The sequence below is a fragment of the Mirounga leonina genome, unplaced genomic scaffold (assembly GCF_011800145.1).
Source record: "Mirounga leonina isolate KUSES-001 unplaced genomic scaffold, KU_Mleo_1.0 Mir_195, whole genome shotgun sequence".
In the NCBI taxonomy this organism is placed as follows: domain Eukaryota; kingdom Metazoa; phylum Chordata; class Mammalia; order Carnivora; family Phocidae; genus Mirounga; species Mirounga leonina.
This window is the reverse complement of record NW_023270490.1, coordinates 11,169,037-11,185,167: the sequence shown is the minus strand read 5'-3', so window position 1 is coordinate 11,185,167 and position 16,131 is coordinate 11,169,037. Positions and strand designations below refer to the sequence as shown.

The window sequence follows — 16,131 nt, the reverse complement described above, 5'->3', positions numbered from 1 at the left end:
TTTGCTCCGAGGGACAGGGTGGCCCAGTGGGGGTGGAGGGAGGATCCGTGATGTGCGGGGAAGAGGAGGGAACCCAGGCACCTTATGAAACATACAAAACGTCAGAATTAAGACAGGCACTCTACTGGTGTAACTGGCACCCCCCCACACTCACATACACTGGAACCTCGGGATAGGACTGTATTTGGAAATAGGGTCTTTGCAGATGGAATTACAGATCTCAAAATGAGGTCATCCTGGCTTAGCGTGGGCCTTAAGTCCAATGACTGGTGTCCTTTCAAAATGAGGGGACACAGAGGAGGAGCCACGGGACCACGGAGGCAGACCAGAGGGATCCTGGCCTGGGACCACCGGAAGCCAGGAGGATTTGACCCTAGGCCTCCAGAGCTGGGACACAATGAGATTCTGTTGTTTTAAGCCCCCAGTGTGTGGCCTTCATCATGGCAACCTGAGTACATGAACACAGATTTGATAAAACTCCACTCTAAAGCCGATCACTAACTCCGCCCACGGTGCCCCCAGCCCGTTCCCGAGATGGCGCCAAAGAGATCAGCGTCTCAAGGCACCTGGACGGAGAAGGCCTGCGGAGGGCTCACTCTGTGCCTAAGCGACACACCAGTGCGCACTCCCTCCCACAAGCACTCCACATTCCCAGCGAGAAGCAGCCAGCGTGTGGCTCAGACCCGTGGATAGGCGCTGTGGGTGGCTTGTTTTTGCCTCAGTGGCGCCCATTGCCCGCCAGCACACCAGCTGGGGCTTGGTCACATGCAGGGCCCTGGTGGGGTCGAGGGGGCCCAGTCCCCACATTCTGCAGGTCAGCCCAGGCTGACGGCAGGGACAGACCCCAACTCTCACAAGACATGGCAGGCCGGGCAGCAGAGCTGGGGTCCTCTGCGGTCACATAACCGTGTCGTCTGGCCTTCTGCTTGCTGCCATATTGACACGTGCTTTCCGCATTCGGTTTCCAGCTCAGGGTGGGCAGCGCGCCCGTTTTCCCAGGGCTTGACTGCACTGGGAAACAGGGGTGTCCATCTGCTCCTACCAGGAGCCCTACCAGCACGCTAGGAAAGGCACAAGGAGGGGCTGAGCCTCTACAAAGACAAAGGGAGGCCAGCAGGCCAGGGCCAACCTCTAGGGTGGGGTGGGGACAGGGCTGAGGGCAGGGCTGGTAAAGGCACCCCAGGCACCCCCTGCACCCTCAGGAGCTGTGCAGGAGCCTGGAGGCTTGTTCTCTGGAGCAAGTGGATGCAGGAGCTCTGGAAATGGGGGTGCCAGGCCTTAGGGCTAAAAATGGGGGAATGTGGGAAATGCTCCATCCTGCAGCTCAGGCCCCCATCCTCAGATCTGCTTCCAGAAAGGCCATGAGGAACCAGGTGACAGCCGCCTTGACAGGGAGGTAAAGCAAGGGGGAGACACTGGGGGGAAGCCTGCACGGGCCACGTGGGCATGGGAGACTGGAGGGCACAGGGGAGGAAATGCCCACCAGAGCTGGAGTGTCTGCAAGATGGAACCGATAGGGAGGGACAGATGTTGGGACAGAAACAAATATCCAGGGGTGGAGAGAAAACGAGGCAAGTAGACCAGGGTAGAGGTCAGCTCCAAGAAAGGCGAGGGGCTGGACACCTGCTCTGCCAGCCTGACGTGTGGGTCCCTGATGACCGGCGTGGTGGCGAGAGAGCAGAGTCCCTGATCCACGGGGTGGTGTCAACAGGTGGTGCCCCAAACTGATGCATGAAGCAAGGGCTGAACAGCGTGGAGGCCCGGGTGGCACCTGGGGACACGGCTGGAAGCAGTGGCCCTGATGGGGCTGGGATGGGAGGAGGGGCAGCACCTGGGCCTCCGCCGCTCAGTCTTCCCGCCAACCACGCACTTTTTACTGAAAGAAACTTAACGTGTACACATCAGACACTGCTCCTTTGTTCATTCCAGAAATATTTACCAGCGCCTCTGCTGGGTCAGGTCCTGAGGCTGCCGGGGGCACAGGCGAATGCAGGACAGACGCAGGGCGGCCCCCAGTGTCGCCCCTGCACACAGCACCAGCCACTGGCGCGGGCCCAGCCGGAGATGAAAGGCCACAATAATTAACACGGTTCTATGGAATCCTTTGTGGTGGCCCCAGAGAGAGCAAAGAGATTGCAAAACCCATCTCTGGTTTCCAAAACACAAGGACCTTGGAAATTATAAGACATTAAAATAAAGCTTCAGGCAAAGGACTCTTGTTCTAGTTGCAGATTTGACGGTAGATCAAAACAGAATTGCTCCTGAAAGCTCAGGCTCAAGCTTACTGTCTGAGGCAGGCCCAGCCCCCAGCACCGCGGCAGCCAGCGGCTAGGGCCCCAGGGCGAATCCACAAAGGGCCCAGGGCCCCTTCCCCTGATCACCCCTGGTCCCCAACCACTTCATCCCTTAAGGGCCCCTGGGGACATGTCCGAAGCCTCAGACCTTATGTGGGGGCACAAGTCTGTGCCCTCAGTTAATAAGCCGCAGCTGCTGGGAGTCAGAAAGTGCGCGGCCCCGGGTCGGATATTGGGTGCATTCAGTCGTGAAGCAAACAACAGGGGAGGTGTCGCCCCTACTGCATTTCTCCGACGGGGGCATTTGAGAAGAGCCTTGTGGCTGTGAACGCTACCTGTCCCCACACCCTCATGTCCCCTCCGTAGGACGGGACCATGGCTAGCTCTGGAGGTGACAGTGTCAGGGATCCTGAGTCTATGCCTCCTGCTCAGGGTCCCATGTGCAGGTTCGGATTTGGCTCACCCAAGTCGGGTGGCTCAGCTGCATCTGATGGCCGCGGGGTCCTTGCCCATCAGGAGCGCTGATGAAGGGTGGGGAGCCCAGCTCAGCCTGTTAGTACACTGGCGGGTGCGGGAGGCCCTGGGGAGCAGGCCGCCGAGAGGCACGCACGTCCAAGGTCCTGGCCCGAGGTCCTGGCCCGGGTGCTGGGGGGTGAGCGCCAGGGACGGCAGAAGGCAAAGCAGCAACACCGCCAATTCTTCCAGGCTACTTTCTCATCTCCGCCCAGAGCCGGTGACGTTCCGAGTCGGTCATCCTCGGGGGGCAGCCTGGCCGCTACCACCTGAGCTCGGGGGCCACGTGCCGGCCGTGGAGCTCCTGCAGGCGCAGCAGCAGCTCCTCCAAGTTCTCCCGGGTTGTGGCCGACAGGGCGACGACGCTCCGGCCCAGGCGGGCCTGCAGCTGGGGCAGAGCGGCTCTGGCCTGAGGGAGGTCGATCTTATTCGCCACGACCACATGGGGTCGCTTGGACAGGCCGGCTTCGTACTTCTCCAGCTCGAACTTCAGGTCCTCCACCTGAGTCCACGGTTCCGGCTCCGAAAGATCCACGACGAACAAGAGGAAACGGCAGCGTTCGATGTGCCTGAGGAAGGTGCTCCCCAGGCCCCGGTTCTGGTGCGCACCCCGGATGATGCCTGGGATGTCGGCCACTGCAGGGGAGACAGAGCGGAGGGGCTGGGAGGGCAGGCCTGGCTCCCTGTGGGCCCCGAGTGCCGAGCTTCGAGGCTCGCAAGGAGCACCTTGAAAGGGACGCCGTCAGGCCACCCGCCAGCCCAGGCACTTCTGCCCTCAGCTTGGCAGAGGCTCTGAAGGATGTGGGTGACAGGCTTGCTGGCCGGCCGGCCTAATAAGGAATATTTAACACAGGCTGGCCTCTGGCTTTAAAAATGGTTCAGGAAAGGGGAAAGTGGTTTCCTGTAAACTTAAGAACTGGCTTAACTGATGGAAATTATTACAGAGTACTTTGCAAATATAAAGCGCTATGAGAGTAGCATCAGCAGCAGGCTTACTATTTTTAATGGGTACATTATCTTCTGGGAAAAAGTTTTCTTCTCTCAAAATGGTACAGGGAAGCTTTTCAAGTCACATGTCGTCTCCAGGACGGAGGCCGGGAGCGGGAGAGGACCAGAGGAGGCAGGACCTCCTCTGGTTTGAAACTGACGGTTCCTGAACCCAGCCAAGAGAGGCCTGGGGATGGGGTGGGAAGCGAGTCTAGAACCTAATTTTCATACAGAACTACAACGCTCCATTTTGGGTGGGAAGCTCTTCAACAGTTACATAATTCCTATTCTGACGCCATCTCAGGACAACTTTGGAGAGAATCATGGAAGTTCTACCTGCTATTTGCTGGTGGTCCTCACAGTGAACAATCCCCACGTGGGGCTTTAAGGTGGTGAACGGGTAGGAAGCCACAGCAGGTCTCGCGTTCGAAATGGCCCGGAGAAGCGAGGACTTCCCTGCATTGGGGAACCCAACCTGGAGGAAAGGTAAACACACCTTGCCACCTCGGAGCGCCTGGGCCTGGCCGAGGTCAGGGAGCAGGGACGCATGAGAGCGTGGGCTCCTAAGTGCACACACAGGGGCCTCCCTGGGAGGAACGGGGCCGCCAAGCTGTGGCTCACATCCAGGCTGGAGGCACGCTTCGGCATCAGGGCCGGATTTTCTATAGCTCTGCCCTAAAAATGCCACCTCCTTCCTCCCCCCGCCAGATGATACCCACCATCCCAGCGTGGGCCACCGTCTTGAGCTCCAGGAAGAGGATGCGTTCCTGACCGGGCTGTCCGGGGGTGCAAGTCACGGGTGCACGGTTATCATTGGCCAGGAAAAAGCGGTTACCTTTTCCTCCTGCCCCGCCCAGAGCAGCGATGTACTCACTGCCCGGGCACGATAGGTCAGCCACGACTTCCCTTCCCTCCTTCACTAATGTGCCCACGGGAACCTGAAAATAATAAAGGGCTTACAGCAGAGCAGACACGTGGAGTGGAGTGGACCCAGAGCTTATATCCGCATTTGGAAGGGCACGGAGCAGAGGGGAGGGGGCACCACCAGGCTCCCCCTTCGTAGAGCTACGAAGCACCAGGAGAAAGGTCCTGGCCTTCAGAGGGACTTTATGGGGCTGTGACACTCCCTGCAAACTGCATAAATGGCTTTTCCAAATAGTGTTTCTCAAACATTAGGGTGGATGAAAGCATTTGGAAAACACTTGGGATAGTCTGAGAGAAGTAGAGTCTCCACTCCCAGAGATGCCCTGGGAGGGTTAGGACAGAGGAACAGTGGGCCCCTGGGGTCCCACTTTTTAAATACAATTATTTCATGATTTTTGAACAGGTCATACACGTACGCGGGATAAAATGAGCACCAAGTGTCACCCCGGGGCTTTGCTTCACGGAGGGCGGATGCGTGGCCAAGCCGGGCCCCCGCTCCCCGCGAAGCAGGCAGGGGTGGGCTCTGCAGCCGTCAGCTCACCCGGATGTAGAGGAGGGCACCACCGCGCCCGGAGCAGTTCTTCCTGCCGCCGGCCTCTCCGTGGGAACCCTGGTACCGCGACAGCACCGAGGACAGCGACTTGACTTGCTGGTCAGCTGCGAGTTAGAGCAAGGACCTTCACCCTCCTTGGGTGAAAAGCAGAACTGTCTGTGCACTGTCCGTTTAAGGACATGGGGAACGCACAGGGAAACGTGGCGTGAAGTCACGGCACAAGTGACCCAACTGGCAATGTGATTTTTTAGAAAGCGAAGTTCTCATTTTCTTTAAGAAAATACAATTTCTGAAAAAGTCAAACCCACAATGCCATCACCAATGTAACAACAGTTCTACTTTATCGTGTTGTGACTGTTGACTACGTTTGCCGGTTTACCTAGCACTCGCACCCCAAGTGTTCAATGTGATCAACAGCCTCCCAGGGCCCATGGGGAGAGTAACACGGACCCTGCCCTTTGCACACCGGCCTAGAATGCTAGAGTCCCTGAGCGTAAATGAGCTTTGTGTTCCTGAAATTTAACAAAACCCACCAATGAAGTTGGTTTAGGGGCGTTATTTAAATGTGAACATCCGTATAATTTAATAAAAATGATGTCCATCCATCGATTTTTGAATTCAAATTCCCATGAGGATGAGAAGAGGGAAAGTCCCGCCCCAAAGGCGAGCAGACAAGCGCTCCTCCCCCAGCTGCCCCTTGCAGCACGTGCCTCTCAGGACGACGTGGCCACCGTTGCCTCCGTCACCACCGTCTGGGCCTCCGAACTCCTTCCGGGGCTCACTGTGGAAGCAGCTCACCCCGTCGCCTCCACGGCCCCCGCGGACGAGCACTCGGCGATGGTCCACAAAATGTCTCTTCTGCAGAGAGCACAGCGAGCCCGGTCATTACCCACCTGCAGTCCTTTCAGGGACCAAGCAGCCATGTGAAATGTACCTTTTGTATCTAGTGATATTAAATTGCTAATCTCGCCTACAGCTATAAGAAAGAGTACCCACAAGTCACTAATATTTGTAGGCAAACGTCAGTCAACAAACTGGAAGTGAAAAGTGGTCAGTGTGGAACACACGCTTGGATAAGAAAGGCAACCTAAAGAAAACAGGAGCTGTTCAGTAAACGCTCCTTAAATAAAGCATCTTTCCATCTTTTCTCAAATAGAAACACGTTACTGAAACACCAGGTCTTTGCTCCTGGAAAGACACAATAATGAATGGGAGTCCTCGGTGGGCTATGAGGCTTCCGACTCAGGAAGTGACCGAAGAGGGCCGTGTTCACCACAGCAATGCAGACAGACCCCTGGTCTCAGAGGAAGTTTCTCTCTGGGCCCCTCAGGGAGGCATACGGTAGCTACAGAATGAGGACTGACTAACTAGGTTCACATTTAATAAACTGAGCTCATCCTACAAGGTCAGCTCTCTAAGGCGCTGGGGTTTCAGGGGCCGGGGTGCGACCGCTAGCGAGGAGCCCACCCGCCTGCTGCATGCGTGGGCACGGACAGCCCCTCTGCCAGGACCCAGCGCGTCTGCATTTCTATCCATTACTCCATAAGCAGATCTTTTTTTTTTTTTTTTAAATACACAAGTACTTTAAGATTCTCTGGCACCACCACATGGAAAAACCATGAATTACCATTTCAAAAACTCAGTGTCTAATTTTGCTACAGGCCAACCTCATCGACATCAACCTGATGGGGAGAAAAGCACAACTGGTGAGCATTCTAGGGGAGGAAAACTTGGATTGAATTTTTACTGTCTGGGGGAGAGACAAGACCCCCATGGAACGTTAAGCCACGTGGCCGGCAAAAACCGCCACTGTGAGCAGTGAGGTGCCCACAGGGAGACATTGTTTGCCCTGATAATGCTTAGCTGGACACCCCTCCCCCCCATTTAGGAGAAAGTGAAGTGGGTCACATACACTTATTTTCTTGAATTTAATCAAAGATCATTCATGTTTTCAATACAAGGTTTTGATAAACAGAACAAAAACAGGGTAAGGCTTAAAGAACTATGAAACTAAAGGCCTAGCCCTCCCTTCCCCGGATGTTTTAAATTAAGAAATATTCATACATACTTAAGAATGTACCTGGCACCCACGTCAGACACGTGGGCAAGTGATAAAGAAGCGTGCATGCGCCCGTCCCAGCTGAAGGGAAGGAACATGGCTGGTGTCTCTGGAGCCCCCGGTGCCCTCCCTGGTCTTTGCAGGGTTCACGAGCGCTGGGGGCTCGGCGCACACAGGCCCTCATCCCATTCCACCCCTTTCATCACACACAGAATGAATGAACAGGATGCTGTTCAAAACAATGCCCTGTGCCTTCTGAGGGGGGAATGTGGGCAGGTGTCCTTCAAGGTCAGAAACCTCACCAGTTTTTTCTCGGAGAGCAATTCCTTCCCGGGGGGTTCCTGGTGCTTGGCGCGGTCCGCACAGCTGGCTGAGAGCAGCCTGGGAGGAGCGGGCCACAGGCGGACCCGAGTCCGGCGCCCCACGACCCCCAGCACCATCCGCGGTCCTACTGAGAGAAGCCTTGAAGGCACCATGGCTCCCTAACAAAAATCAAATTGGCAAAATCAGACACTTGGTTTAAACCTGCAGTCAAACAGAAACTGAAGGACAGGGCCCGTGCACAGCACTGTCTAGGTGTGGCTGTGAAACCTACAAGCGGACCGATGGCCAGGACTTCCTTCCGGCACGCACCACTTTCAGCTCCGAGCCAGCAAGGCTCACCTGCCCTCGTCGGCCTCTGTGTCACTTGGGCGCAAGATGTGTGTAAAGAGAACTTAAAACCGCTAAATTCCTCTATCACTGGATATGCTCTTCTGTGGCTTTTCAAATATATCTGATCGATGAAAACATTAACAAGAAAATCTGAGCCTCCAATAAAAATTTCTTAAAACACCCAGTTACTCAAATGTTAATGGGTTAGTTTGTGCCATTTAAAACTAGTCTCACTGGAAGGCGGTGAGAATACGGAGTATGGAGTGTGGTGGTTATGCCCCCTTTGCCCCTCGTCCCCAGTGTGAGCCAGGGGGCACCCTTCCATGTGCGGCCCACTCTGTGTGTCCGTCAAAGGGACAGGGCTGGGAGGACAGGGCCAGTTAATCCCCATGAACAGGCTGCCCATGTGCGTGCTGACTGAATGTGAGCTACTTCTCCTTAACTAGGAGTTGCTCACGCTGTTACCTGTTCATTCAACAGCCCGGAACAGCTACACATCCTGCAGGCGCCAAGGGCAGACGGGAGGCAGTCTGGGACCTGGCCCTCCAGGGGGGTGGCAGCCCCTTCTCCCTCTGCTGTGAGCGCCTCATACCCATCCACTCTCAGATGCCCCTGTGTGGGCACACGTGTGCCCCATAAAAGGAAACCAGGTAGGCTTTCCTCCCATTTCTAAGTATGAAATGTATATGCAGGTAGGAATATAAATGTTTAAAATATCATCATAAAGCCACCATGTATGTAACACAGCAGGAGAAAAAACAGAATTTGCTTTTTCCTTAGAAGCCCATCATGTGTTTCTGCTCCACATCCTGTGCCCCGCCTGGAAGGGAAACACATCCTTGGTGGGAATTTTTCTCTTAGCAAGGCACTAAAAAGTTGCCCTTCTCGTTTGGAAACAGCCACAGTTATGGAAAAGCGGGAGTACGGGGTGAAGGACTCTCTTCTTCCCGAATCACCTGCGGGGAAGCTGCCAACCTGACTCCCCACGCCCCACCCCAGAGCACCCCACGTGTGCTCCCTGCGCCCAAGGGCATCCCCTACGGAGCAGCCGGGCGACCTCTGCAAGCAGGCCGCCAGCCACGCTCACAGCCCCTCCGCGTGGCTCTTCAGCCTCCTTAGCCTGGAAGGTTCTTCAGCCTTTCCTTGGCTCTCGTGCCCGTGACACATGCAAGGCCACAGGCCAGGCGTCTTGTAGCACATCTGTGTCCCCATTTGACCGATGTCCCCTCCCGTGACAAAAATGTCCCACAGCCCTGCAGAAGCTGGGTTTCCTTGGTCCCTTCCTGATGCTCTGAGCTCCAGCCCTCGGGGGTCCCTGCTGGTTTCCCCCTTCCCCCTAAGCTTCCCGTTTATTCATTCCCATGGGCTTGTGGTTCTTACTTTATTCAGTGAGCCCCACTCTGTTACTTATTTTTGATGTTCAAGTGGTCTCCAGTTTGGCCAGTGGCAGCCCATCAATCTCAGAGCATTTCCCTGCTTCGTGACACAAAATGTTCTGGGCTCACTTTGTACTCTCCCCAGGTGACCCTGAGATCAGCCTTTACTCAAGAAGCCCTAGTTGCTTTGGGTGGAGAATGGGATTCAGAAGCCCCTCTATGTGCTGGGCATGCTCCGGCCTCTTGGGGTGTTGCTGCTCGCAGGCTCAGCGGGGACCTGGAGAGCAGACAAAGGTACACACACCCACACACAATATTCACCCCCACAGTCACTGCTACGCCCATCCACCCACAGCTAGAGAGCAGCATCTGTCAAAAACCATGAGTTCATACCTATGTGCCCAATTCCACACCACAGGATTCATGCTAATTTTCTCTGTCTTAACAACCCCATTCTGACTGCCAGAATCCTGGCTTCCAACATCTTCAACATGTTTGTTTATTGGCTCAGTCCCCACAGTAGCCAAACCTTCCTCCACACAGGTGCTCTCCTCCCACCGCCATGCTGGCTGCCCCTCTGTGGGAAAACCCTCCTGTTACCTTTCTGTAAACGTATTGTTTTAAAGTAAACTTTTATTTGGGAATGATTTTTTTATTTTTGAGAGAATTATTATTTTTATTTGAGGGAATTATTATTTTTATTTTTATTTTTGCACAGCGGGTGCAAGCATGTGCATGTGTGCAAGGGTGGGGCAGAGGGAGAGAATCCCAAGCAGGTGCCATGTCCAGCGTGGAGCCTGACACAGGACTTGATCTCAAGACCCCAAGGTCATGACCTGAGCCAAAACCAAGAGTCGGATGCTAACCCAACTGAGCCACCCAGGCGCCCCTATTTGGTAATGACTTTAGATTTACAAAAAAAGTGAAAGATATTCCCATATACCTCTTATCCAGTTTCCCCTAATATCAGCATCTTACATGATCTGGGTACGTTTGTCAAAACTAAAAAACCAGCTCTGATACTTTCATTAAACTCCAGATGGCGTTTGAATTTCATCAGTCTCCCCACTAACATCTCTTTCTCTTTTCCAGAGCCAGATCCAGGATCCCACATTGCATTAAGCCATCCTGGAATGCTGTCTTTAATCTCTTGAAAGAGCCCTGCACTCAGCATCACACACCCAGGGAGAATACCCTTCAGGAAGGGAGGTGAAACACGACAAGCTCACCAATCTACTGGCTCTACAAGAAATGCTCGAGAGGGGTGCCTGGGTGGCTCAGTCGTTAGGCGTCTGCTTTCGGCTCAGGTCGTGATCCCAGGGTCCTGGGATCGAGCCCTGCATCGGGCTCCCTGCTTGGCGGGAAGCCTGCTTCTCCCTCTCCCACTCCCCCTGCTTGTGTTCCCGCTCTCGCTGTGTCTCTCTCTGTCAAATAAATAAATAAAATCTTTAAAAAAAAAAAAAATGCTCGAGAAAGTTCTTCAGGTGAAGAAAAATGGCACCAGAGGGAAACCCAGATCTTTAGCAATGGAGGACAGCAACAGAACTGGTAAATGCACAGGACTACCTGTTTTTTTGGCAAGAGCTTATTTTTTTTTAATATTTATTTATTTAAGAGAGTGAGCACGCACGGGGGGAGGGGCTGACGGGGAGAGAGAATTTCAAGCAGACTCCCCGCTGAGTGCAGAGCCTGATGCCCAATCCCATGACCCTGAGATCAGCACCTGAGCCGAAATCAGGAGTTGGACGCTTAACCGACTGAGCCACCCAGGTGCCCCAAGAGTTAAATTATGTAAGATTATAGCAAGAAAGACTGATTTATAATATTGCCCGGTGGGTCTTCAACGCAGGCATTGGTCCTCCACGTGAACATGTAAGATCAGGAGGAGATTAAAGGGACGGCGTGGGGGCCAGTGGCCCGTGGGGTGGCACGGTCTCAGCTCAGCGCGTGAGGACAGGCTGCGGGGCGGGCGCGCTGTAAGCTCCAGAGCAGCCACCGCCACGCAATAGAGACAGCCAGAGAGCCAGCGAACAGGGCACGGGGGATGCTTGGCAACCACGCCAGCGATTTGGAAGGACGGCACAAACAGAACATGAACGGTACGGCAGCGTACCCTAAGCGAACCAGGCGAGGGAAGACACGCGAGAGCGACACAGCGGCAGCTCATCAGGAAGACCGAGCAGCTACAGACGCGCACGGCGGGCACTTCAAAGTACATCAAGCAAAATGTGACAGAATTAATGGGAGAAACAGACCATTCCACAAGGACAGGAGGGATTTCAGTGCCGCTCTCTCAGGAAGTGATAAAAAAGTAGCTGAAAACCAAGCAAGCAAACAACTGAAAGCAGTAAAAATGCAGAAAGTCTGAACAACCATACCCACAGTCTGGACCTGACATTCACAGAACCCATACGTGTAAAATACGAGTCATTGCCAGGTGTGAGGATAGTTATCACAGAGTGTGTCCTCTAACTACAACAGGACTGCAGTCGGTAAGGATCAAGAACCTAAGGAAACCCCAATTACATGGAAATTAAACAACACTGTTCTGAATAATCTGACATCAAACAAGAAACTAGAGAATATCTTGAATGGCACAGCAAGGAGAGCACAAGGACCACAGCTCCTGGGACGCTCGGAGCTCTGAGGGCTCACACCAGCAAAGAAGGAAGACCTAAACTCAGGGAGCTGAGATCAGGAAACCAGGAAACGAAGAGCAAAGCGGAAGGAAGGAAATAATACAGAGCAGAAATAAACAGGACCCAGCGCTAACAGAGATGGAAAAGACCCATTGGAAAGATACACAGAGCGGACAAACCTTGAGTCAGACTGATCAAGAAAATAGTGAACACACATCACCAATGTCACGAATTTAAAACGGGTTTTCAGAACAAACCGTACAGATGTGAAATGGGTAAGAGAACGCCATGAAAAATGTTTTGCCAACAAATTCAACAACTTATGTGAAATGGACAAATTTCTTGAAAAACACAACTTACCAAATAAACACAAAAAGAAAGTCTAAATAGCACTGTATCTACTAAAAAAGTGAAACTTTTTTTTTTTTTTTTAAGATTTATTTGACAGAGAAAGAGACAGCAAGAGAGGGAACACAAGCAGGGGGAGTGGGAGAGGGAGAAGCAGGCTTCCCGCCGAGCAGGGAGCCCGACGCGGGGCTCGATCCCAGGACCCTGGGATCATGACCTGATCCGAAGGCAGATGCTTAACGACTGAGCCACCCAGGCACCCCAAAAGTGAAACTTCTTATGAGAGCATATTCCCCAAAAGAAGATTCTGGACTCACACTATTTCCCCTGTAGATTCTAAAGAGCAATGAAGGAAAAAACAGCAACAATCTTACAGAAACTTCTTCAGAAAACGAAGTGAGGTTACTACCCAACTCACTGTATAAGGCTCATGAGATCCCAAACCCAAACCTGTTATTGCTGACCAAGAAAATCACAGTCCAATATCCCTGATGTATACAGATGCAAAGAGTCCTTCACAAAACAGTGTCCAGCTGAGCCCATGCCATGCCAGGGCCAAGGAGAAGACTCTTGGAAGACAGGCTTTCTCGCAGGTCCGACCCCACCTCCCATGGGCAATCATGCACGTCTGACAAGTGCCAACAGCCATTCACTATCAGGAAAATGAGATGCTGCAGCAGACGAGGAACGGGCGGGCACATCTCCAAAGATACAGGGCATCCACAGAAGGCTGACACTGCCTGGAGACTGAACTGTTACCCTGAGATGGAGAAAGGATCGCTATGCTCCCCAGTTCTATGCAACCTGGTCTTGTAAACACTGCGGTGAGAATTGAAAAAAAAGGGGGGGAAGTAGGCAGAAGATAGGATTGTTTCCACAGAAATTAATAAATGGATTAACCAAGGTTGCAGGTTACAAGGTTAATACACGAAAATCACTTGCATTCTTATACTCTCCCAGCAAACAACTAGAAAATGAAATTAAGAAAACAATCTTGTTTACAGTCAGGAGCATCGTATACAAAAGCTACCTAGAAATAATTTTAATAAACATTCAAGATCTCTGCCTCATTACCTGCAAAATGCTGCTGACCTGAGTATTTTTCAGGGGTTACCTCCGGTCCTCATAACAACTGTGTAAAGGAAGTACTTATATTTCTCCCACTCTGCAGGTGAGGCGGTGAAGTGACTCACCCGAGGCCTGAGCTATCAGACGGGAGGCGGCAGGAGTGGAGTGTGAAACAAGTAAACTCAGCCATCATTGCTACCAACACACCCACGGCTCAGCCCGCTGCAGAGCCACGCTGCCCACCCAACCGCGTGGACACCAGGCACAGGGCACCAGTGTCGCGAAACCGGAGGACGGTCTACTGCACAGGTCACCCCGGTAGAGCCAGCTAGAGACCAGAGCTCTGAATCCTGCCAGCTGGGAGTGCTTCCTTCTTCCCACCCTTCTGTGTGTGTGGAAAAGCCGGCTGAAGGCAGGGCGGAGTGACAGGGCCCTCCCCGCTACAAGTAAACAAGCTTGACTTTGATTCACAGTTTGGTCTGTCTTCCTTCTAATGCCATACCTGCTCTGCCCTGTGCGGCAGCCCCTAGCCACACGTGGTTAAGTTTAAATTCATTAAAAATGTGAAAATGTAAAAATCCTGTCCCTCAGTTACACAAGCCCGGTTTCAAGTGCTCACAGTCACATGCGGCCAGTGGGCCCCACACTGGACGTGACATGCCACTACTGCAGAAAGTCCTATTGGACAGCGCTGGTCTATACCGTAAACTCAGAAAAGTGAGCTCGAATTCCTCCTGGGAGCATCCGTCTACCGGGCCCGTTCAGCAGATACAAAGGCCAGAGAGTGTCGTGAAAGCCCAGGGTCCAGGGTCCGGCGGACTTCACAGTTACAGGATGGGGCTTTACAAAATGCTGGAAAGCGGGCACCTGGGGGGCTCGGCTGGTTAAGCATCCGATTCTTTTTTTTTTTTTAAAGATTTTATTTATTTATTTGACAGAGAGAGACACATTGAGAGGAGCACAGGCAGGAGGAGTGGAGGGGGGAGAGGCAAGCTTCCCGCCGAGCAAGGAGCCCGATGCGGGGCTCGATCCCAGGACCCCGGGACCATGACCTGAGCCGAAGGCAAATGTTTAACGACTGAGCCACCCAGGCGCCCCAAGCATCCGATTCTTGATCTCGGGGTTGTGAGTTCAAGCCCCGCAACGGGCTCCACGCTGGGTGTGTACACCTACTTACAAGTAAATAAACAGTGATAATGAATAAAAGTGCTGGAAAGGCACTCAGCACAGGGCCGGGGCTCCACTTTAGACGGTATTTCTTTGTTCTATGAAGTGTCACGCTCCACCCTGGTCCACAGGTTACGATCTGCCAGGAACCTCTCCTACAGAAATCGTAAAATCTCTTCCTTCCAACAGCCCGGGCGCGGGGATGTGTTTGCTTCCGCAGACCGCCCTCCACCCTGCCGGGGCGCAAGAGCCTGCCCCGGAGAACCACCCTCCGGCCACCCCCGGAGGCAGGAGCCGGAGGCCGCTCGGAGGTCCCCGCAGCGGAGGAACCGCGCGCACCGCACCGTCCCCTCCGCAGGGGCGCGAGCAGCCCCACCGTCACCAGCCCCCGGTGAAAGCGCCGATCCGTTGCGGGCCTGCGTCTTCCCTCCTAAGCAGTGCCGTCGGCCTGGGACGGTGCCGTCCCCCGCCTGACCCTTCCCCTTTTTCCGAGCCCCCACTTCGGAGCGCCCGGCCGACGACCCGGGCCGGAGCGCAGCGCCCGCGGCGGGTCCGGCGGGTCGCCGCGGGGCTCGGAGGGTCGGGCGGATCGCCGCACTCCGCTCCAGCGGGCCCGCCCGCGGCGCGCCTGCACCTGCAGAGCCGGCCTTCCGCGCCGCAGGAGGTGCCCGCGAGACGCGGCCGGAGCACAGGCCGCGGGGACCGTCAGGGGCCCCGGGCCGCGTCGCCGCCGGACACAAGACTTGCTCTCCGTGACCGAAGGGCCCCTCAGGACGCGCGCGCCGGCGCCTCCACACGGCGCGCGAGGCTCCACGCCGCCGCCCGCCACCTGCGCCGGAGCCCCGGGCGCGCCCGCGCCCAGCCCACCCGCTGCGCTCACAGGGCCGCGCCCCCGGCCTCGCCCCCCGCGGGCCCGAAGCCCTCCCGCACGCCCCAGCCGCGGCGCCCGCGCCCGCACTCACCAAGCCGGAAGGTACGTCACTTCCGGGGCCTGCCCGGAGCGCGAGAGCGGAAGACGCGGCCGAGCCCCGCCCACGCGGTTGGGCCCGGGCCGGGTAACTGACTCCGCCTGTGAGGAGGTGCCGGTTTGGAGGCGCTGGTTGCCCCGCCCCCGGCCCCGCCCCCTTCCCCCCGCCCCGCCCCCGGGTCAGACAGACGCCCGCCTCCCCCGTCAGACACCGGCTGTGCCTGTCGGACAGACGCCCGCCTCCCCCGTCAGACACCTACCTCCCTCCTCAGACACCTCCCTCCCTCCTCAGACAGACAGCCTAGCCCGGTCAGACAGACGCCCGCCTCCCCCGTCAGACACCGGCTGTGCCTGTCGGACAGACACCCGCCTCCCCCGTCAGACACCGGCTGTCCCTGTCAGGAAACTGCTGCTCCGCCAGACCGGCACTTGCCTCCCGTCAGACACCTGTCGTCCCAGTTGGACAGACCCGGACACCCCCCCTCAGGCACTGGCCCCCCCCGTCAGACAGACCCGGACACCCCCCTTCAGGCACTGGCCTCCCCCGTCAGACAGACCCGGACACCCCCCTTCAGGCACTGG

At 55.1% G+C, this 16,131-nt stretch overlaps 1 protein-coding gene across 1 annotated transcript; it reads right to left on the bottom strand.

Moving 5' to 3' along the window:
* Positions 1-1,919: 1,919 nt before the first annotated feature.
* Positions 1,920-15,568, bottom strand: MTG2 (mitochondrial ribosome associated GTPase 2). Its single transcript, XM_035025520.1, has 7 exons — positions 15,545-15,568; positions 7,633-7,812; positions 5,982-6,129; positions 5,260-5,375; positions 4,514-4,732; positions 4,131-4,269; positions 1,920-3,443 (listed from the first exon to the last, which is right to left on the bottom strand). Exons 2-7 carry the CDS (start codon positions 7,804-7,806, stop codon positions 3,070-3,072), a joined length of 1,170 nt encoding a protein of 389 aa, XP_034881411.1. The 5' UTR covers positions 7,807-7,812; positions 15,545-15,568; the 3' UTR covers positions 1,920-3,069.
* Positions 15,569-16,131: the final 563 nt, after the last annotated feature.